Here is a 23,698-nt window from a genome sequence, read left to right as displayed (position 1 = left end):
GCCTTCACAAGGAGTGAAGACACTTCACAGAAGTCTCTGCCAGGCTCAGAGATGGTGATGATTCATCCTTGTGCTCTTTGGCACACATGAAACACCCAGCCCCTCCACCAGGGTTGGCCCTGCTGCCCCACATCCTCAAGGTCAGCTTGGATTTCCAATGAAACTCCTCCTCCCAAGCCCTGATCTCCCAGGCACTCAAGGTGTTCACCTCTGCTCTCTTTAAAGCTCTTTCCATCAACAGGGACAGACCTCGCAGCATCCACATCAAGAATTCCTGTTCTTGATATTTTCCTTCCAATTTTCATGGATTTTATAAAGATTTCCCAAACACTCACACCTTGTTCCTAGAGAATTACATGCTGTGCTAGTCACTGAGTAAGATAAAGTCATGAGCAATTGCAAGAATTTGGCATGGCCCTCTGTTAAATTGCTTAACACTAATCCAAGTTTTTCACAAGACTGTTTTCAGATACATCCCCAAAAAACATGATCATCTGGATTCAATCTCCACCATCACAGATTCTGCAGCTCTTGGAGAAATAATGCACTTTTCTCCGTGACATAGCTGACCCAGAGATCCTTAAGATGATATAAAATTAATAGAAGTCATGCTTTTTCCTGTGTCTGCTGCTGCAGTGTGGTATCTCACCAGACCTACTGAAAGCTATTAGTACTTCCATGCCCCAGGTTTTGATGACAGCTGGAGTGTCACTGTGCACTGGAGACACTCCAGTTATCTGCGACTGGGTTCTGGAACATCTGAAATGGTGGCTCATTGGATTTTTTCTCATTGCAGCTCTGTAGGAAACTGCCCAGGATTCCTAGCCTTTACCTGAATTGCATCATTCTGTAAGAAAACCCATTTAAAGAGTAATGACAAATTTAAAACCAGCTTGAAAAGAACCCAGCATTAAAATTATTGACTCTCTGGGCTCTATAAAGACCATTTAATGTAATTTCCTTTCTTCTGTAACATATCCCAGACACAGGCAAACTGAGAGGTTTGGGTTTTTTTGGGATGCAGCTTTGAAGCCTGGGTGATGGCTCAGCAGAATCAGTGCCCTGCATCCCACGCCTGCTCACATCAAGGCTTCAACACCATGTCTCAAGGACAAAAAAAGGGGATTTCCACAGGGAATTGTGATGTAACAGAACAGAAGCTGTTGATTGTCTTTATGATGACCTGGCGAGATACTGGAATCTTCATTCCATATAAATGGAACTTAAATTATTTATAGATGAGCTACTTCAACCACCAATTTTTGCAATGCATGAGGGAATTCTAAATTTCACCACATTTCCCAGCTGGAGATAAAAACAATCTGGAAAAGATTTTCTGCTGACTTCATGGTGATTTGGAACTGTAGTTTCTTTCTCATGCACCAGTCTGTCACAGGTCAGAGACATGGATACTGTTACTTACATCAACTTTCATTTATGGAGGAAAAGGCCTTATCTCTGCTCTGAGCAAGACTCCTCTGATACCTGAGCTCTTAAAGGAAACAGCAAAACTGGATTTTGAAGGCCTTTAAACTTGAATCATAATTTTTTTAAAAAGCATGTAGCAATGGTTCTATTTTTGTTCCAGCCATTGATGACCATTTTGCAGTGATTTATTTCTATTTTTAAGCCCATCAGAAGGATATTATTTGAGACGATTCGTGTATCTGCTATGGTGATACTTTGGTACTTTGTTCTTAAGATAAATAGATAGGGGTAAGCTGAGCTCCACAGAGCTGCATTTCACAAATTAGGGGAATACAGAAAAAAAAAACAACTTGTGGGAACACTTGCTGAAGATTCTGTTTATCAGTTGCTGCAGAACAATGACAGAACATGGTTTAGTAATACATACTTTATAATACCAATCGATAGAGTCATTGAAATATTTAAGGCATTTCTTTCATGTTTTTCTTTTCATTAGAAATTCATATTAGACATTAGACACATTCTTTCAAAACACTTGAGAGTTGCAGCTTTTTCTAAAATGATACAAAGCCTTTTCCCTCTCCTGTCTTATCTCAGCCCCTTTGTAAGTCTCAGGGTTCTTAGAGCATAGTGCACTTAGAAGCCATTAGTCACCTATTGGCATATTTGGGAGGCTGATAGCTTTGAAAATCTGATCCTTGTGAGCTCAAAGTGCTTGGTCACATCGGGTGCATGCAACACCAGATTACCTGGCAGCACAAATACAAAGTGACAGCAGGATGTGGACACAACTGCTGTCCCTGCTGCTGAACCAGCCCTGGTGCTCAATGCCGTGATGATGCTGACTAAAGTCAGAGTGGGGCAGACTGGTCCCTGAGATGGCAAAACACCCAGCCTGGTGTCTGCCTCTCCAGGAGCATCCTCCAGATGCAGGCAGGATAGGATTCTTTAGGACAGGACTTTCTCTCCTGGCTACAAAGAGCACCAAGTCATTGCCCAGGCACTGCAGGTTTGTCCTCCTCAGTTTCCAAGTGCTGTTTTAAGGCTGCTCCTCACAGCAGCAAGAACTCTCCTCTGGCTTTCCAAGTGGCTTTCCAAGTCTCCCATTTTCAGTGAAACCTGGTGATGGTGAGAAATGCCAAATGCCTGTGCCAGAAATTGCTCTAAGTGCTGCTCATCCCCTGCCTGCAGGGCACGTGGCAAGTGAGAGCTGGCACACTGACTAGAAATAGGATGCTCTGCAGGCTTTGCTTACCTGGGATCCTTCAGCTCCATCTCTGCCTTCTGCCTTCTCTCCCTTCTCCACCAAACTGGGATTTCTCCATCATCAGCAATGAGAAAGAGGGAGAGAGAGAGAGAATCCATTGTGGATCTGGCTTCCCAGCTGATGTTCTTTGGCTTCCAGGCATGCAGGGAGTTTGCTCTGGGCTCGGGACTGTCTGGGTCAGTGGAGCTGTTGTTCCCTGGTTATTTGACAGAGCTCCACCCCACCATGCACAGCCTTGTCCTGTCCATCAGCAGCATCCCCTGAGCAGGGGAGCAGCAGTGAGATGTGCTCTCAGCCAGCTGGAAACAAGGCAGCTCCAAATCTACAAAACACTTGGACAGCAGGAGCAAGCTGCTCTCTGAAGGATGAGAGAACCAGGACGGACCCAAACTGGTGACTGATGGAATTTGTTTTCTTGCCTGATTTTCTTCTGGGTCATCCCTGTCCTTTCTGCCATTCCTCTTCACATCCAACTCTACTGCCCTTTGTGATACCCATCCCTAAGGTCAGCAGCTCTTTGCCCCTATCCTTCTTCACTCTTTCCAGCATCACCTTTTCAGAGGTGCAAAAGGAATGATAGCAGTGGAACAATTCTAGAGTTTGAAGCCTATTGTCAGAAATGAGATACCAGCATGTCCTGTTGCCTCCCAATGAGTCTGACCCATCAAAGTACCTAAATCTAGGCTCCTGCATCACTTCGTCCTCCTGCAATATTTATGGTCTCCCAAAAAAGTCATTCCTGGTGCTTTTGCCTCCCCGAGGCGCAGACGGATGAGATTTCCCAGCTGGGCACTAGATGGCAAAACATCCCGAGAAAGGGAATTTCCCACCTCGGTTCTTTCGGAAGGGGCTGCGGGAGCTTTGGGGAGTGTTTCAAACGCTCTGAATATGCAGAAGTTGCAAATGTGAGCGCGCAGAGCCCAGCAGAGAGAGAGGGAGAGGAGGTGATTTGTATTCCTGTCCTACCTTTGGGCAGAAGTGTTTGCGTACAAGCGTCTGAAGCTGTTTCCTCCTCTGCTGCTCTCCCGCTGACAGATTGTGGCCACAGAGCTTCAAATATGCAAACAGCTCAGCCCCGGTGAGGGCAGAGCCGCTTCTGTTTGCAGAGATGCTCTGGCTCCCTGGCAGGCACGGGTCAGGGCAACGTGCAGCACGTGGCCGGCAGATGCCTCAGCCTTCAGCCCATCCTCCTCCTCTGGAGCTCCAAAATAAAAATCAGGCCATTTCATAGAATTATAAACTGCTTTGGGTCGGAAAGGACTGTAAATATCATCTAGTTCCAACCCTCCTGCCATGGGGAGGGTGCCACACCTGGGTTTGGTTGCTCAGGGACTCATCTGTCCTTGAACATTCCCGTGGATGGGCATCCACAGCCTCTCTTGGCAACCTCTGCCAACCCTCTTGGCAGTGTGTGGCTCCCCCACACCTCTCCATGCCCTGTGTGACTTTCTCCCTCCTCCTTCCATGTCCCCTTTGTGGTGGAAAAGGTGCAGATGTTGCATTCACTGAGGTGAATCCCCGAGGGGCTGGAATTCTGTGTCCTTTACCCAGCAGATTCTGCCCTCCACCTTTCACTGCTGTGCCCAGTTGCAGAGTCCAGAGCAGGTGACTGAAAGCCCTGAAAAGAGACAGGTCCTCAGCTCCTTGCCCTCATGATTCCCTGCTGGCAAGTGCCATCTTTTATTCCACAATGATCAGCCCCTGATGGGACTCAGGGACCAAGAGACTCAGCTGAAAAGTGATATCACACATTTTGGCCTTTCCTGCCAAAAGCTCTATAAAGCACCCTGCACTGGGCTATAAAACATCCCAGCTATAAAACATCCTGCACTGGGCTCTGCTGGCAGATGGGATCTGGAAGGAACCTACAGATACTTGACCTCAAAAGCTGCTTTTTCCTCTTCTTGTAGCTCTCAGGACATGAATTCTCACAGGGACCTCTCCTGACTCTGCTCTTCCACAGCCCCTTTGCTCAAAGGCCCTGCAGCAATTTAAGGTGCTGATTTTGCAGATCACAGAGGCAATGCTGGCCAAAATGGGTGGCACCAGGCAGACCCCAGCTCTCCAAACCCTGATGCTCTGCATTGCTGGTGACAGGTATGGGTTGCAGACATCCCTGCTGCCTTGCCCTGGGGAAGCTGGACTGGAAGCAAAAAGCAGCTGACATCACCATCAAGGAGGAGATGTGGGGCGATTTGGGGGGATTTGGGATTTGCTCTGAGCTGTGGCACCCTCAGCCTGCATCACACGAGTCTGGTGGAGCCCTTTAATCCCAGGGGAAGGTATCAGAAGGGGAGGCTTTGCCAGATCCACAGCCTGGCAAACAGAGGGGAAAATGTGCTGAAAGCTACGACTTCCTGAGCATGTTCTCTGTCTGGAATCTGCCTGCAAAACAACTCACATTTCTCAAAGGGGTTCATTATTCAAAAACTATTTGCTGAATAATTTCTCTGAGTAATTGCAGGTCTGAAGCTTGTCAGCAAACAATTCGTCGTGAGCATCCGGGCAGGCAGCTGTAACCATGCTCAGGCTCTGGTCTGTGGGTGGGTAACCCCAGAGTTGGGTAGGAAGGGTAAACAAACTTGTTTACAAAATCAGGACCTGGACAGAAAAAAAATAAGAAAAAAAAAAAAGGAAAAAGAAATGGTAACATCTTAAAATAAGCTGCTTCCACCACGGTTTCTAGGTATAACTGACCAATATAATCTGGCAGAGAGAACTGGACATTGAGAACCAGCCCTGGGCTGCCACATCCCTGCATGTGGTGTGTGGCTCTGTCCTCCAGCTGCCCCCATGTCCCTGAGGGAGCAGCCAGACTTGTCCCCAGACAGGGAAAGGAAAGGAGCAGGAGATGGGGAAGGAGGAGCTGCCTCCCCCCTTGCAGGGCCCTGAACACCATGGGAAGAGCTGTGTGCTGGAGGAACATGTCACAGACCCCTGTCCCTAGAAAATGTCACCAAGCAGCTCTGGCAATCCACACACACACTTGGAGAAGGAGCAGAGAGGGGCTGGAAGCGTTTCCACAATTTAGGGCTCAGCAAGTGCACAGTAGCACTGGGCTGGGTACCAAAGTCATCACTCAGGCTATGTTTCCTGCTGAAATCATGAAATAATAGATGTCCAATTAACTGGCAAAGCAAGATGCAAAGAGAAATATTGCTTGCAGAGAGCTGGCATAGTGCCCTTGGAGTTATAATAAGAATATTTTATTTGCCTGGGCTATAGATAACCTATTTCTCTTCTCTCTCTTGCTGCCTCTGGCATTCCTGAGAGTATATGGGTTTTCTTGGAATAACTTTTCTTTTCCAGCAATCTCTAAAGTCCTCTCACATTCCACCAGCTCAAATTTATTTCAAATACTGCTAGACTAAACACAGCCCTAATAGCTAGTGTTAGTGACTGGAGTATCTGAACACTCAAACTGCACAGATTGCAAATTTGAGGCTGTGGTACTGTTCAAAATGTGCCTGTGTGGGAGCAGGAAGGAGAAGAGGGGCTAACCTATTTCAGCCTTTAGAATAGGCAGAGCAGGAAAAGTTAGAGCAGAAATAGAAAAAGGAGAAAAGAAAAAGAACACCCTAGGAAAAAAATTAATTTGCAGGAATAAAAGCCTGCTTCACGTTGCAGTTTCCTAAGTCAAAAATAAAACCACAGAGGTGCCAATAGGGCTGGACAGATGTCAGCTCACCACCAACCTGCCCAATAAGTTATTAGAATCCAGAGACCATTGGATGCAGAAAATCTTGTGCACAGTGCCCTGGAGCCAACACAAGGCACGTACTGCACATCCCTGAAAAGCACAAGAGGAAAGGTTCCAACTGCAGCACGCCAGCCTATCAACTACACATGATCCAGATTAAGGGTAACTAGCATAAACTAAAGCCTCTGAACAAGGTGTCCAGCAAAATGAGATTTTTGACGGGTCAGTGCCTCCCTGCAGGTGTTGTTTGCTTAACTTGACATGGAGCCACAGCCCCGGGCAGGAAAGAACTGATTCCCTTTAATTGTTGCAGCCATTCTGAAGCCAGTTCTCTGTAATTCTCTGTATCTGTTTGGCCCAAGAGTGTTTCCAAATCCTTAGAAACAAGACAGCAGCTGTAACCTCGGTAAAACTGGAGGCATCAAGCACATGAGTGGCTCACTGAAGGTCAGAGCATGACCCATTTCAGAACTAAGAATGGAAAATCCTTTGCCTCTCAGCCTTGCATCCCAATTGCATTCCTGATGGTCTCTGATCTTGGGGAAGGCAATGCGAAGGAAGTTCCAACACACACAGAGGAATTTGTTTGAATTAAACTGCTATTGAAACAGCCCAGAACATGACCTGTAAATTCTGTTTCCTTCTATCTTCCCTTTTAATTCTATTTTTTATTTCTTCTCAAGCCTTTCATCCACAAAATTATTTTATTCTTCCTTTCTTCTTTTGTATTCTTAAACTTCTCATTTTGCAGTATTTCTGTTTATTTGCAGAGAGCAGAACTGGATAAAACCAAGAGGCACATCCCTAATGGGAAGAGAGCCCCTAAAATCACCTGTCAGTTAATCCCTTTGCTGCTGGTGGCTGCCACTTTCCCATCCTGCCAGCAGCTGGGAACACAGGGGTGGATGGCTGTGGAAATGTGCAACGTGAGCTCAGGGTTTTGCTCTGCGAAGTGATGACAGAGTGAGAAGGAAAACACAGGATGCAACTGGAGAGTGGAAGATGTTTCCTCTGCGACAGCGCCGTTCTGGGAGCCCAGCAAAGCCCCAGTTCTCACCAGTGCAAGGCTGGTGCAGGTGCAAAGAAGCAATCAAGCAACCAAAAACACAATGAGACAGCCTTTTCCTGCCACTTCTTGACCTCATCCTTTCTCAAACCAAACACTGCTGTTCTTTCAGGAGGGGGAAAAAAAATCCCCTGTTGCTTTTGACCAAACAAGAAAAGAAGAAAAACAAATCCCAGTGCAGCTCCTGCTGTCTGTGGGTGACTGTCTGAGCTGGGCTGAGCGGAGCTGTGCCTCAGCTCCACGCTGTCAAGCCTTGCAGCTGCGGGCAGGGAGCAGCAGTAGCACAATGGCCTCAGAAATGCCTTGCCAGGGTCAGGCAGATCAAGCCAAACACGTGTAATATCCCCATTTTTACTTAGAAGGCACCACATGAGATGCTGGAGGCAAATATATATAGTGTCTAATAACTCCCAGAAGGGAGAATCACAGAGTCATTTTTGTTGGAAAAGATCTCCAAGGTCAGTGAGTCCCAACTTTGATCCAAGAAGATCAGAAGATGTGAGGAAACCCAGGCTGCCCTGCCCACATGTTGGTCCTTCCCCAGCTAATTAACTCCATCCTGATGGAATTCCTGCTGCCATTGCACTCCACTCCCAGTAAAACACACATCTCTAGAAGGGCCAAGAAAGGATCCTTCAGAAAGACCTTGCTTGTGGCATCACAGTCTCCACAGTGTGGGAACAGGCCTGTCCAAAGCAAATACCAGCTAAAAAAACCCCAACAAAAATAATGAAAAGATCAAACTCGGAGTTGAGAACGAGGCAGCCAATTGCTGTGTGTTCCTGCACTAAGTGGCATCCCTGCAAGGAGCAAGTTGGAATATTTTAGCAAAAATATTCCAGCAAAGAATCCATTTCTGGCAACTAAGCTGTATTGGAAATTTCCTTGCAATTGACATGGCCAAAAAAAAAACCCCAGCTAATGCTTACAGCAGCAGCTTAATGTATACTGAAAGCTTATTCCTGGATATTGGAGGAAAAAACAAAGAGAAAAAAAATATCACAAACCCACTCCACCCCCAAAAAACTTGTCCCTCATTGTCTTTTTAGCCTAAAATTATAAGAGCTAAATTTTCACTGGCGTCTCAATTCCAAAGGCAAACTTTGCAAGCAGGCAGTTTTCTTATTGAAAATAAAGTGAAAAGCACTGATCCCAAACCTGCAGACTTTCCAAAAGCCAGGAACTGTGCCCAAACACACTGACCTTTTGCTAAGCTCTAAAAAATGTAATAAATGCAAAGTGCAACAGCATCTGGAACCTGCCCTGACATCTTGAATTCACATTCTCACTTGCTGATGAAAGATGCCTTGGTTGTTTTAAACAGGTTTGCTCCCAAAACTCTTGCTGTAGTCTGGAGCCAGGCTGTGCTGAGGGCCTGGTCCCAACCTGACCCAATTTTGGTACATGAAGGGCCCTCAGCACACAGCAGCTTCATCCTGCTGCTCTGCCTCTACCTGGTGCTGTGTGGTGGAAGAGAAACACAGTTTGCCTTGGTCTTACAAAGAGCTTTTGTTTCTCAGCTGCTCCCAGCACCCTCAGTTTCCCCAGGAAAATCTGTGTGTATGATGCAAAGTCAATCCAAGAATTGCTTCTGTCTGGGAGTATCTGTGGAATAACACCACAAATTTTACTGCCCACCACAGGCTGCTCTCCTCTTGCAGCTGGCAGGGCTTCGAAGGAAACCTGATGCTATTTTGAGAATCCAAGAAATCCAGGAGGCTCAGATTTGAGGCATCTAAAGAAGAAGAGGGAAAACCAACACAATCCCAATTCCATCATTTTGGGATTGACTCCCAGCCCCTCTAACCAGGGGCTGGATCCATGCAGGGCAAACTGGAGGGTGCAGCCGTGCCTGGGTTCACTCTCTGCTGCTCAGGGCAGCTGGAACAGGGACAAAGCAAACAGGCTCAGGGATGGACAGACAGAGGGACACCCACAGCCACCAGCAGAGCTTGACTGTCTTACCCACAGCACCCTGCACAGCACAAACCACCCCGGGACACAAAGGGGTTTGTTCAGGAGAGCTGACAAAAACTGGGTTAGTCAAGAGAAATGTCCCAGAATCCACAATCCATTGCAAGGTGGTAATTGTAACCACGAAAATGATCCTCTGCTGGTAGAAAACAGAAAGCCACTACTTTCTTTTCACCCCATCAGAAATGTGTTCCTATAAACATTTCACATGTTCCACCTGCCCAGAGCTGTGGATTGGTCCTGACACCTGACTTCACATACACTACATTCACACTCACAGAACTTAAAATACAAGGGAAGATAATCAAGAAACACAAATCTAGGTCATCCTGACCTGAAGCAAGAACCTTTTTCAGAAGACCTGGCATGCCCAGACCAGTACTGGGTAGCTGTGTCATGCCAAGGTGGGTTCCCCACTGTGCACAGCAACACCCAGCACTTGAGAAATGCTTATATACACTCAGTTCACTGATCTATCATTAGCTAAAGGTCACCAAAGGCTTTGTAAAAAGCTTTATCCTCTCAGCACGATCATTCTAGGTGACAAATACTTCTGATTTACTCAAGTCACAAAATATACAGAGTCAGAAATCAATAAAGCACGCAAAGGTTGAGGGAAAGAAAAACTGGAGGCGGACAGACGTGCCCAATAATATGTGAAAGGTCACTGGCACCATCTCTCCAGCACTTCCACCCCCTGTGGACATTGCCCTGCTGGCAGAGGCTGACAGCTGGTGGAGATGCAAGCCTTCCTCCCCCAGCACAGGTGAGCCTTAGACCACCACTCTTCTTAGTTTGCTCTAAATAACTGTTTGGTCTAAGTCCACAATGCCCAGCACCATTCACAAAGACACAGAATTTCAGATAATCTGTCCCCACATCCTGTATCAGAACCCCTTGGATTTGCCTGCTGCATTAAGATAAGCTTTCACTACCTGATTTTTCAATTACTTATTTCATCCTCTCTTTCAGCCCCTGCTCCCCCCTGGAGGAGCAGACAGGACAGGTCTCCATGCTGCAGCAGATGGCACCTGGTTTCTCAGCAGCCCCTCTCACTCATCTCAGCATTTACCCACTCCACAGAATCCCCATTCTGTTTAGAGATGCCCTCCACTCCCCCCACCCTTTTTATCCTTCAGAAACACATCCCCAGCCCAGCTCCACTCCCTGCTGACCACTCTTTTGGCCACCACCGCCTTTTTAACACATCTTGTTGGCTCTTCTCTGTCCCCTGCACTCCTCCCATGTTTTCCACAGAGACCTGTGTAGTGTCCAAACAAAACAAGAGTCAATCCCAATGGCATTTTGTTCCATCCATTTTGAATTCCTACAATGACAGAGAAATAAACACTGAAACTGCAGCTTCTCTACCACAAAATGTGGCTCTGCCAAAGCTGCGTGTGATCCATCTGCCGGGGGGATAAAACATGGAATTCATGAAGGCACTGCTTGGTGGGTCAGGAAAACTCTCCCTCATTTGGTGAACACATGGTCTGGGCAAGACTGGGAGTATTTTGATACTGGCACAGTCTGAGGATGAGAATGTGAGACAAAATTACAAACCCCTTCATCAGGTGAAAAGCTCCAGCCCTGCTAATGGCATCCCAGCTGGCTGAGCACACTCTGCTCAAGAATGCATTTCCCCAGATGAAGAAAGACATTTTGTTCAGATTGATGGTACTCTCTGTGCCTCCTCTTCCTCTGGAAGGCAGCCAGGGGCAGAGCAGGATGGTGAGCTGGGACTTCTGCATTTCTGTGGCAGAGTTTTGCTCATGGACCCATATGAGCCCTTGAGCTGTCCAAAGCATATGTACTTCTTGAATAAATACAGTTCTCATGCCAACAGCTTCCAGAACAACCCCGTGGTAGAACATTACTGGATTGAGGCAGTTCTGCATGGCTTTCACTGCCTGCACTCTATCCCAACATTCCCACCCAGGTCACTGCTCCTCCTGGAGCAGGACACAGGAGCTCTCCAGAGAACAGGTGTCTGCCACTCCCCCTTTATGGAGGACAAACAGGAGGAACACATCAAAGGGCTCACAGCTACAATTAGCATCACTGATAATTAAATACACGTTCCTTGGCTCTGTCTCATGGTTTGAAAAGGAAAACCTGGTCCATTGCATGAGTCTCTGGATTCACATCATTCCCTGCAAGGGAAATTCCTTCTGCCCTGTATCCCACCGCAGCCTGGGGGTCACTGGCTCTCTCCAAATGCTATGGGCCAGGTCCAGACCTCACAGCCCAGATGGCAAGGACAGAATACCTGAAAAGCCAGATATAAAAGGCAATAGTCCTAAAGTATAAACAGTGAGAAAAGACTGATGAACAGCCACATTTACTTGTCCTGCTTCCCCTCTGGCGCAGTCTGCTAAAATCACTGCAGCATTCTCCATTAGCACCCGTGGTGTGACTCTTGGGGATGTCCTGGGCAGGGCTAAGAGTTGGACTCAATGATCCTTGCAGGTCTCTTCCAACTCAGGATAGCCTATGATTCTGTGCTTTTTAAGATCACCTCCTTCTGTCAGGTTTTCCAGAGCCTCCAGTATTCAGTGACAGTAATTAATTTTCCATTCTCAGAGACAGGCTCACCTGCAGCACAGGTCACAAAAAAAAAAATATCTGCTGAGCACAGGAACCGTGCTGAGGGTTTGTGTTGTGCTTTATCCATCGGTGACAGGAACTGCTGCTGACAGTGGCTGTAGAGACAGACAGACAGACAGACCCCTGCTGCTGCAGGAGCCAGACCGGGGGCAGTGGCAGCGGCGTCTGTCAGAGCCCAGGAACACGAAACGGGTTCCAGAATGAGCCACGGAGGAGCGGCTGCACGGCCAGGCTCCCGCGGAGCCTCGACAGACACAGCAGCGAGGAGAGGCTCAGCCAGCCCGGCCGGCTGCTGAGCATCCCTCCCGGCACGGCTGGGGCTCTCCAGCATCGCTCCCGGCACGGCTGGGGCTCTCCAGCATCCCTCTGTCCCAGCAGGGGCTCTCCAGCATCCCCTCTGTCCCAGCACGGGGCTCTCCAGCATCCCTCTGTCCCAGCACGGGCTGTTCCACACAATTCCCAGCATAGCATGGCAGACTAGCACAGCCCCCAGGGCAAATGCTCCCCAGCTCCTGCAAGGGCAGACCTCAGCCTGCACAGTCTGAGCTCGATCCCCAATTTGATTGAATCAAGGACAGAGAAGAGCTGCACTGTGCCAGCTCCAGAGCCAGCACCACCCATCCTCCTCATCTCTTTCCCAAACAGCCAGGTATTCAATGGCTTTATTAAATTCTGCTTTATTTATCCCTCTTACCCTTGACGAGAGGGTTTATGAGCAAGACCAGCGTGGGCAAGCCCTTAAATCCAAGCAACACGACTTTCTTCTGAGCCACCACACCCCACACCCTCCCTGGCACCGCCGTGCACCACAGCCCCGCAGCGCCCTGCCAAGTCACCGGCTTTCCCCCGCGGGCGCTCGAAGGTCCAGCTTACGTAAGAAGGAACAAACTGGCTTTTCTTCACCACCCTTTCAATGCTGCCATTCATCCCCTGCCCTCCATCCTTCCCGTGCCACCTTGAAGGATGCAAAACACACGGCCAAAACATTTCATCTAGCATGTTGTCCCGGGGTGAATGTTGTCCGTGGGTGATGAAGCTATAGTTTTGTCCCCCTAAACACAAGATAATTAAAGGGTTAAGGTAAAAAAATACTGAGATGCAAAGGTACCCATGTGTTAAAGATGCTTCTACCCTGACAAAGTCATGTCGCTGCTCAAAAAAAAAGGAGTTTTGACCTGACAGCCCTTTCCTGGAGGACACAGGGGCTGCAAAGCCAGCTCACATGAATCCCACTCCACCAGAGAATCCGGCATCAAACAGCGAGGGACCAAATCTGTTCAATGGTTGTGTAAAGATTTTGGCTCTGATGCTGAGCAAGCACTAAAGCTGGTTTCAGTTCTACCCAGCTGGAAACATCTTGGTCAAACCCCAGGTTATTTTTGCATCTGCACATCAGTTCTGCCTCGTTAGACACTCCGTGCTGTCTTTGGCCAAGTGGTCAACCCCAGGGAAAAGCAAGCCAAGAGGGGAACAGGACACAACTTTTCAGGCTGAGCATGAAATGACAAAGCCAGGTTTATTCAGACACAAATAGCCTGCTTCAAAGCATTTTCCAGCCCTCATGAAACTGATATGAGCATCATATCCATCTACATTCCAGGATTTTTAGCCCTCTTCTGACTTCAGGCCAGCACGGATGCATTCTGCCTGCCATTATTTGTCAAATACCAAATTCCAACTCCTTTACGAAACCAGGGGGGAAGGAAGCATGGCTGGTTGAACTCTTTGTCCTTCTCTCCCCCACATACACACTTTCACATCATGAGAACAGAGCAAGAAACCCACAAAAAATGCACATTTCCAAAGCCAGAGGCTACATCCCAGTTCTGGCAACCCAGTGGTCTTACCACAAAGCTCAGCACAGCCTGGATCCCCTTTGACTTCTTAACAATACATTCACAGTGGTGGCAGGGTGGGGAAGAAGAGCTTCAAAAGGGAGGAGCAGCAAGGAACAAGTTATTTTGAATCCAGAAGCCAACCACTGCAACATGAACACTCCCCATCGGAGTTTTACTGCTCCTCCCGGGAAGAGCTTTGAAGCGTGGCAATGGAAAATGAGGAGAGAGCCAAGAGCACCCAGCATGTTGGTTGGGGACAGTTCTGCAAGCACTAAAATGTCTAAGATATCAGTAAAGGCTGGACTTGGTGAGAAGAAAAAGGGAAAGTAGAGAACACAGGGCCTTCGGTGGCCTCATGCCATCCACACATTCTCCTGCCTGCAGCTTCCAGGGAGGATGATGGAGCCATTGGGATGCAGGCAGCTTGCTCAGCCTCACACATGGGGTGTTTTGGAACTCAGTGTGATGCAGAGTGGTGTTAGCACATAAAGCTGGAATTTACTCACTTCATCCAGCTTTGGATGTGGAAAGAGAAATCGGTGTGTTCCAAGTCTCCCCTGTCTAGCCAGTGTCAGCAAGGGAGCCTTGGAAAAACCTTTTCCTTCTAAGGCTGTTAAATCACAAGGCAGCCACATGGAGAGGACACACTCTCACACCACATGGAGCAGCTGCTGAGCACCTTTGCAGCCATTTTGCACCTTTTCTGCCCATTGCACAAGTAGGACCTCGCTGCCAAAAATGGTAACACTGCAAGCCATTCCTCCCCTGCCCTGGCTGACTGCCAGCCAGTGACCTTGAAAAGATGTTCCTGGGACAGGCTGTGGCCATGAATCACAGGACAAGAGTGGCTGGGGAGGCAGCAGCTGATTTGCAGGGTGGCACTGGGATCCAGCAGCCAAGCACTGCTTGGAGGGGCAGGAAGAGAGAGGACCAGATCAGGAGGTGCAGGGGAAGCAGCTGGTGGGAAGCTCACATGGCATCTGTGCTTTGGCCCCAGCCCCCCATGCCTGCACATACTAAACATCAATTACATGGAAATTAAAAGAGGAAAAAAATAAACACTTAGAAAAGACAAGAGATGAAAACATCCACGCTGTGTTTTTTGAAGAGCTGGATGAACCCACCCTGAAGAAATGTAAATGTAGCAGGAACCAAGAGACTCCCGGGATTACTCATTATAGGAGACGAGACTCTACATCTTTCTGTTTTGCAGCAATTAACTGTTAACTGGGAAAAAAATTGAATAGATCAACACTTTTCTATTATTAGTTTTAAATAATGACTCAGAAGCAGGCACTTCCTTTTTCCCCAAGCTATGAGGAGCAAAGCACCAAGACCCTGACGGCTTCAGGCTCATTTAAACTGCAAATATCTCTGCACAAATTACTGGAGAGTGGTGTGAGTACAAGGAGAAACAAACCCTTTGTTTTGAGTCTAACTACCAGCAATTACCTCTCATTTATAGGTTAAAAAGCTTGATACAGCACATTTATTAGAAAGAGCATGGAGTGCCTGGATGTACTCGTGCAGGAACTGGGGAAGTGAGGGGAGAGAAAGGAAAAATCATAGCTGCTGCTGGCCTTGGACAGAAACTGAGTAAAAGGCCAATACAAAGAAGTCTCCCCAAAACACAGAGCTGCCTCCCAAGGCCTGACCCTGGACCTTAATCACTGATACCATCCACAGTCCAGGGAAATAATTAAGCATTTCAGCTCTGAAAGAGTTGCCTGCCTAATCTGCTAAGCAAACAGTTTTTGCAGAGCAATTCAGAGAGAGAAAGAGAAGCAGATTCAGCTGATGAGACACAAAAAGTCTCTAAAGGCCTTAATTTCCTTTGGGAAGCAGCCCACATGCTCCCAGCACAGTGGGAACCGTCACTCCTGCAGCAGGTCCCAGCAAGGCAGATGATCAGATCTGCATCAGCCATTTGGAATAGGCAGAAAGGCAGCAGATGAGGATGTGGTGTCACAAGCAGTAGCTGGAATGCTGAAAACAGAGAAACTTTGAGTTGACCTTGACATCTGCTTATTGAAAGAAACCTTTTGGATCTTTTTCTCTCAGGGATAAGAATCTGCATCCCTGCTACATTCTCTTAAAGTGTGCACAGGGATGATGAGGACACAGCACAGATCTCAAGGGACCTGCACTGCCTGCAGCAGTGACCAGGACATGGAGCAGCACAGCACCAGGGCCTGGCCAGCTCACCCATCCAGGAGCACTCTGCCCATCCTGGCTGGCCACAATCCCTAAGAACATCACCACCCTCCTGGAACGGGACAACTCATGGGAATGCTCCACACGAGCAAGGTATAGGGCTGAACCTCAGCTTTGTGGACAGTCCCACAGTACTTTGCCAAAAGGTCAGGCAGTGCAGAGGGGCTGTGCTGGCCACCTGCATGCCCCAAAACACCCCACAGGACTTGCTGTCACTGCTCCCAATGCCATTTCCTTCCTGTGACCCTGCTGTCACACTCCACACCTGTGAGCAGTGTGAGTCACCAGAGTCCTTCCAGGTGTTCTTCCAGGCCTGTTTGGCAGAGTCAGGCACTGACCATCCCACTGCCTCAAGCCCATCTTGAAGTGACCACCAGCAGACCTGGCACCATCAACATCCCAGCCCCAGAGAGATCCAAGTGTTCTGCAAACCTTGGACCTCTGAAACAGCAGCCCTGAGACAACACACAGAGGCAGGTTCATAATTTCTTGGGATTTCTTTTACTTTTTTTTTATTCCTTCCCTTCATTTGCCATGACACACGCTTTGTTTTAAATATCTTAAATATATTAATTTTTAAAAAGTATTAATAAAAAGCTACTGAAGGACATGATTGGCAGAGTGACCAAGGGCAGCAACCCATTGCAAAGTATGGGGACGTTTTAAAAAACAGAAAACAAATTATAACCCAAAAAAGGCATTTTTTTGCATATGCACAGCTGGCTGTAATACCCTGGACTCTGGCATTATTGTAAAAATGGAAGGGGAAGCAGTAGAAAAAATATATTCCATTGTACCAACTTGCATTGGGAAGGGAGTTAAGAGCAAAAATGAGGAGGATTTAAACATTTTTGGTATTTCAGATGTTCCCTCCCACACCCACTGCCCAATCAGTTTCAGTCTTTAAGCAAGTTTTCTGGCTTGGGGTAGCCAAAGAGTACAAAATCTGCTTCATAAAGCTTGTAGAGCTGCTGCCTCCAAGCCAGCGGGATTTTGGCAAACCAGTTATCTTCCCAGCTGCTGGCAGTCCTGTTCCGGTAGCTGGGTGGGAAGCGAAGCAGCCTGTCCACTTTGAGGAGCTGCAATAAATAAGCAGCATCCTCATCCAGCGTCTCCAGCTTCCCGATGAAATCATAGTCTATCTGGCACGGGTGGCACAGACGGTAAACCTGCCTCCAGTGCTCATTGAAAGGGGCCATCTTCTCTGTCCTGGGATCCAGTAAGTACTGGATGAAGTCAGAAAAGGAGACTTTGAGGCCCGCCCCGAAGGCCTCGCTAACGGAGGTGGGAAGGTTGGTGTGGTTGGAGTAGAGCTTTAGCATGGGGATGGCGAAACGCCGGTAGAAGTCCTCGTTCTCCAGCTCGAATTTGCTGCGAAAAGCAGAGATGAGGCGCACAAAGGGGTCTCGTACAAAGAGGAACTTGGTGTATTTCTTCAGCTTGATCTTCATCAGGTGCCGGGAGAACTTCCCGTAGCGGCGCCAGAATTTGTTGAAGGTCAGGTGGGTGCTGGTGTTGTGGACGTGCTCCCGGGGGATGTCCAGAGGGTTCCGGTAGGGGACCCCCTGGTCCAGCAGGCTCTCGCTCAGAACGATCATCACACGTTTCCAGTTGGTGCAGGCCACCTTGGGCACGTAGCAGTAGATGACGCCGTGGCGGTCATCCACAATCAGGTGGTTGAGCTCGTAGTTGGGAATGTCATCGAAGGAGCGCTCCTTGGTGGGGAAGGTGAAGCTGGAATTGGCACAAAACTCCCGCAACGTTCTCTGCCTCTCCACCTGCAGCTTCTCTTGGTCCAAGCTGTTCCTGTCCTTGTGTGTAGACCAGTCATAGCCCCGCACGTTCTCCTCCAAGTTACTCACCACAGGCTTGTTGGAGCCCTGGATGAGGAGCTGCTCTGTCTTTCGGGGGATAGAGCTGTTCTGTTTCAGGCTCGAGCTCAGCAGCTTTGCCAAAAACTCATCTACATCTGGCAAGGCTTCCCAGTCCTCACCTGCTGCGATGGCTCCTGGGGAGCGGGGTCTGGAGAAGGATGTGTGCAGGTAGAAGTGAGCTGTGCCCACGTTGTCCCAGTAGACAATAATCAGGAGGATCATGAAGATGGAGACCAGCACCACAGACAGACGGAGGAGCCGCGCCTTGGTCATCCTGACACTACTGTGGTAGGTGGCTTTCACCTGGACTCACCTCTGGCTTGCAGAGTGAGGCTTGGGATCCAGCATGGTGCTGCAGAGCAGGAGCCTGGAAAGGTATGAGGAAAGAAAAGTTAGCTGAACCCTTAATCCTTCTGGTTTGGAGAGAATGACCTGGCACAGTCAGAACTTGTTGTGGGCCTGACCATCCCCATTTCCACATGGGGAGAGCTGTGAGAGTCAGAGGTGTCCATAGGGACTCTGTGGAAAAGAGCTGGCTGGCCAAAAGCAGACATAATGTGTTGTAATTTTATCAGTTTCATAGCAGTCATGCCTTTTTATCAATATCGAGTTTCTGGAATTAAATTATTTCAAGAGAAGTTCTGTTTAAAATTTTAAAAAATTGTAAAATATAATGGTTTCAGGCCTAGAGCTTACTGACACAAGTTTGAGAGTATTAAAATATACAACCATACAGAGAAAGTATACAGAGCCAATTACCTTTCCGACCTCCTTGATTTTTACACTATTTAACACACAAGAAGAAAGAAGTCTCAATCCATGATTTCAGCTTTTGGTATCACACTGTGGTCTCATCTCTGCATGAAGGTGCTCTGTGCTGAAAATAAATTCCTTATTTGAGTTACGAATACAGGGCTGAAGGTGCCACTGCCTTGGTGGCTGAAGCAAGTCCCTGCTGAGAGAACATCACTGACCTGAACACACCATCTTATCTACTCTGTGTGAAGGCACCCAGTAGGTGTTATCTCCATGACCTCTCTTGGTAGCTATTTCATGTTGCCAGGAACAAAGATTACACAAACAGTTCTCCTACAATCCCCCACCAAGGGATACAGTCCTGATAAGAGCCACGCATCAAAAATCTAAAGGAGAGATTACCTTTAACTGAATGATTTTGGGGATTAAGAATGCTCTGATAAATCTGTGTTCATGCCCAGACACTGTTGAGTCAGGACTTCTTTTCCTGCTTTAATGTAATTTATGTTTCTATCACACTCAACACTAACACCTCTTGATCACCAAAGACAGGTGAGAAATCATTGCTAAAGAGACAGCTCAGATCATCTGTTCTGAGGGGTGTAGCAGGTTTGAGTTTTTTGCTTCAACCAGCCCCATCTTTTCACTGCTGTCTGCTTTCCATGACTCCCAGCCCCTTTCTTCCCACAAGATCCTCAGGGAACACCCATCTCCCCACCCTGCTGCATGTTTTCTGTGCAGACCAGCCTCGAGCTCTCCCCACACCAGCAAGGAGACAGTGCCTACAGCCAGGGAAGAACAACACAGCAAAGTGATCAGCTACAAGTAGTTATTGCAATGTTTTTCACCCCTCCAAGCACAGTCCAGGCTCTGATTATAAACACAGAGCAGCACCTACAGATAAAAACAAGAGCTGTCCTTTCCACAGGCATCCTAAATCTTTCCAATGACTTCAGCACAAACCCTGCAAACACCAGCTTTGAAAACAAAGCCACTTCAGGGCAAGCTGCCCTGAAAAGTTTTGTTAAAATGAAGGCTGGGTGTCTCTTCTTCCCAAAACACAGATGTTGCTCCCCAGCCAATTCACACCACCCTTAAACAGCATCAACCCCACCCTACACACAGATGCAGAAGAACTCAAGTCCAGATATGCACAAGTGCTGAGCTCTGTCATTCCCAGGGAAGAGGTGCTCAGTACCTCTGAAGTTCACTGCAGCCTTGCAGTAAATGACTTGGTAAAAACTCCCCTGCATGGCTGTGCTTGTGTCTCAGGGGTGATGGGTTTTAACAATCCAAGTCCAGGTTTCAAATATTAGGCAAGAATTTAGTAATAAAGAGGAACAATACCAGATACTGTTACATGTCAAAGTATTAGGTCAGCTTGTCCCAAGAAACAAAACATATCTGAAGGCTCAGGATTGCTCCACCCTGGTGTATTTATTTACAATTTGGAAGTAGGGACAGACAGAAATTCAGCAGAGCTGTAGCCTAACACAGGCTTTGCACTGCAACACCAAAAAATGCCCTCTCCTGAAGCCGGGTTCTTATTCTGCCTGCGAAGGGGAACTGGAGGAACTGCAGACATAACGTTTTACACTCTGCAGAGCAAGAAGCAGGTATTACTCAGCAGTAATTCTCCTTGTTTAGCTAGTCAAGATTGAGGATGGAGCAGATCTGAAAAGAAACACCCAGAGAGCTAAAGAAGGGGCAAATTACATATGTGCGTCAGCACTTCAAACCAAGCATCTGAGTCCAGCAGCAGAAGATAATGGAGGGACACTGCCAAGCCTCCTGCTTGGCACACTCCTGGGTTTGAGTTTTGCCCAAGTCTGTTCTTGCTTTTGATCCCATTTAGCTGCTCAGGGCAGGGACTGCTTCCTATTCTGGATGAATAGGGTGCCCACTGCGCACAGAACCCCAGCACGCTGCGCCTCCAGCGCTGCTTGAGACCTCTGGGCTGGCTGGAATGCAGCAAGCCTGGAAAGCTGCACGGAGCATCCCTTCCTGCTGTCCCCACAGCCAGCAGCTCCCACAGCCCTGGGCAGCACTGCAGCCTCCCAGCACTCCTGCAAAGCTGTCCCAGCCAGGCTGGACACATCCCCCTGCTGGCAGCAGCGACAGGGGCAGACTGGACACTGTGTGTGGCACTCACATTCCTGGGGCAAATGGAAAGAGGGATCTTCAGCAAAGCCACCCCACAATGCAGCTTTACCAAGTGCACCCCAAGGGCTCCAGCTTGCTTTCCAGGACACGGCACGCAGGCCTGCCAGAGAGTTTGGCTCTTCCAAGACACACACACAGCAGTGAGCAGCACAGCATCAGAAAGACTCCACTTCTATTAACTCTACCAGTGCCTGAGAGAAACCCTGGAGAAGAGCAGTAAGACAGCTTAATTGCCCCTCAGAGGGAAAACGCTGCAGAAAACAAGAGTTGCTCTATTGATTATGACCCATCCCCTTCCTGGGCACTTCATAAAGGACACTGAAAGCACAAATTAGAGTTCTCTGTGCACATTAGAGGGAACGTGCCTCTGTCCTCCCCTTGCCAGAATCAAAAGGAAAAGCTTCCAGAAAGAGCCAAGAATTTACATTCAAGTTCAACCCAAAGTCACCAGCCAACAGGAACGTACCAGGATCCAAACAAAGCTGCCTCTGTGACACGGTGCTAGCAAACTGGAAAGTGGACCAAGTGCTATAATCATCCTACAGAGTCCCCTGCGCAGCCATCCCGTGACCATCTCCAACCTGAACCTGGCCTGGGTGTGAGCCAAGAGCTTTTCTCCCCATGCCAGGCCTGAGAAAGACACTGTGGTCTGAGGTCACTCGTGCCATGACAGGTCAAAACCCCTGATGTGTCAAACAACCATATCCCAAACTCATTTAACACCAGAAAGGGGGATGTCCCCAGCACTCTTATTGCAAAAGCCATTGCAGATGCAACGCCTCAGGGGTTTGGAAACTTTATTTCCACTTCACAGCCCGATTGTAACTGTTTATGCTCAGGACAGATAAGAGCTTAAGTAATTTGTGTCTCTTTATTCCCTTCCTCTTGGCTTTATGTAACAACTACATTCCCTTCCAGCCTCTCTGCAAAAGTAACTCCAGCTCACTTACAGGAGCAGTAAGGCCCACAGAAAATAAAGCAGCTTACAGAAAGGCATGTGCCAGACACAGGAGACAATCAACCCTCTCTATGAACTGCAGTGATTTTGAAAGAAATGTGCCTCCAAAGGCTTGGGTGCAGATCCCCTCTCTTCTTGCTTTGGGTTTCCCCAGCACTAGGAACCACCTCAACTCCTCCAGTACCCACTTGATCTAACGTGAGAAGATACAGGATATCAGGCAGCTTACTTGGATTTTGCCTGCTGAGGAAGACAGAAAGAAGTGGAGTAAGAACTTTCAAAAATTTCTACCAAATTCAAATGGATACTTTCCCTTGGGGCACTTCTCCAGGGATCACTGGACCCATGCAGCCTTCTATACTTACATATCTTGGTACACACCAGTTATGCTTAGGGAATCAGCAACCTCTAGAAAAGTGTAACCTAGTTTAATCTCCTAAAGGTGCAGGAGAATGAGCTCCCACCAGTGAAAGCAGACTGTACCAATAAAAAAATTTAATGCACTTGGCTATCACTCAACCCAGCCTCCCAAAAGCCTAGCACCCTTTGCAGAGCAAGGAAGTTTTAACCCATCAAATTACACCAATACTTCCATTAGTATAAATGTACACCATAAGCAAAAAACAGAGCTGCTTTGCATGTTGCACCACAACTTAGCCCACGTATGCTAGAGACCAGCAGAAGAACATCCTAGTCTACAGTCTGCCAGCCCCTTGCCCACCGCTGCTGCCACAAAGCCTGGTTTGTACAGGCTTGGCAGCACTTGTCACCTCTTTTTTTAATAGCCATACTTAGAAGTTGTCGCAATTTCCTAAATTTCAGGAGGAAACTCCCCAGACGCAGGACATACTGTTCATCCATCACTTTTATCACAAACTTCCAGCACGCGCACCATCCCTGGCTCCACAATGGCAGGAAGCACCTCGGGCAGCCCCGCTGCTGCAGCCGGGCCAACAACACCCGGGGACATTCGCTGTGTGTCACCCCGAGAGCCTCGCTGGCTGCAGACCCTCACAAACACCTGGTTCCGGCAGCTTCCAGCCTGAGCGCTGCAGGGAAGCTCAGGCTGGAAGAAGAGCGCTTTGGGCTCCCCGCGGATGCCAGAGCCGGGCTGTGCCGTCGGGAGAAGCTGCACGCCGGCACCGCTCCCGCAGCCGCCGATCCCCGCCCGGCAGGGCTGCACCAGCCTCGGGCCCAGCACCGGGGCTGCGGGCACTCACAGAATCGCCGAGGCTGGAAAACACCTCTAGGATCCAGCCCCACGATCAGCCTAACGCTGTCAAACCGTGACCCCGAGTGCCACATCTACATCATCTACCTCCAGGGACGGTGACACCAGCACCTCTCCGGGCAGCTCGCTCCCTGGGGCAGCTTGAGGCTGTTCCCTCTTCTGTTTTTTGCTACTTGCGAGAAAAGACCGACACCCACCTGTCTGACACCTCCTGTACAGAGCGATGTGGTTAAAGGCTCCTCCTTTAACCCAGCTAAACCCCCCAGCTCCCTGGGGAGCGTCCAGCGGGGGAGGTACCGCGTGTGTGAAGGGGCGCTGCCCCGCAGAGCCCCGCGTCCCGCCGGAGCCGAGCCCTACCTGGCACCGGGGAGAGCAGAGAGAGCCGCGCTCATAACCGGGAGCCGGTCCGGCCCCAGGGCGGCACCGCCTCAGCGAGCCCCGCCCGGCCCCTCGGACAACCCCCGAGCCCTGCCCGGCCCAGCGCTCACCTCCCGCCCAGGCACCGCAGCCTTCGCCTTCTTCGCCTTCTTCCCCTTCTCCTTCCCTCCTCCTCCTCCTCCTGCCGCGCTCCCGGCGCCGCCTCTCGCGAGACGCCGCGCGCGGGGGTCCCCGCGGGGCCGCG

The 23,698-nt window shown here is 48.8% G+C and overlaps 1 protein-coding gene across 7 annotated transcripts; it reads right to left on the bottom strand.

The window, feature by feature from the left end:
- Positions 1-16,576: 16,576 nt before the first annotated feature.
- CHST12 (carbohydrate sulfotransferase 12) lies at positions 16,577-23,698 on the bottom strand. Of its 7 annotated transcripts, XM_064390206.1 has the most exons (4): positions 19,127-21,259; positions 18,943-19,014; positions 18,728-18,845; positions 16,577-18,335 (listed from the first exon to the last, which is right to left on the bottom strand). In XM_064390206.1, the coding sequence occupies exon 4, from the start codon at positions 18,239-18,241 to the stop codon at positions 16,991-16,993; it is 1,251 nt and encodes a 416-aa protein (XP_064246276.1). In that variant the 5' UTR covers positions 18,242-18,335; positions 18,728-18,845; positions 18,943-19,014; positions 19,127-21,259; the 3' UTR covers positions 16,577-16,990. The 7 variants fall into 7 exon arrangements, with proteins under 7 accessions (XP_064246276.1, XP_064246279.1, XP_064246277.1 ...); XM_064390209.1 differs by lacking the exons at positions 18,943-19,014; positions 19,127-21,259 and adding an exon at positions 23,565-23,628; XM_064390207.1 differs by lacking the exons at positions 18,943-19,014; positions 19,127-21,259 and adding an exon at positions 23,274-23,420.

Source organism: Passer domesticus, chromosome 15 (assembly GCF_036417665.1).
Source record: "Passer domesticus isolate bPasDom1 chromosome 15, bPasDom1.hap1, whole genome shotgun sequence".
NCBI lineage: Eukaryota > Metazoa > Chordata > Aves > Passeriformes > Passeridae > Passer > Passer domesticus.
The sequence above is the reverse complement of the archived record's forward strand: the minus strand, read 5'-3'. Positions and strand labels throughout refer to the sequence as shown.

Bases quoted from the DNA above. Each gene is read 5' to 3' on its own strand.
- CHST12 (XM_064390205.1), bottom strand. From the start codon at position 18,241: ATGACCAAGGCGCGGCTCCTCCGTCTGTCTGTGGTGCTGGTCTCCATC.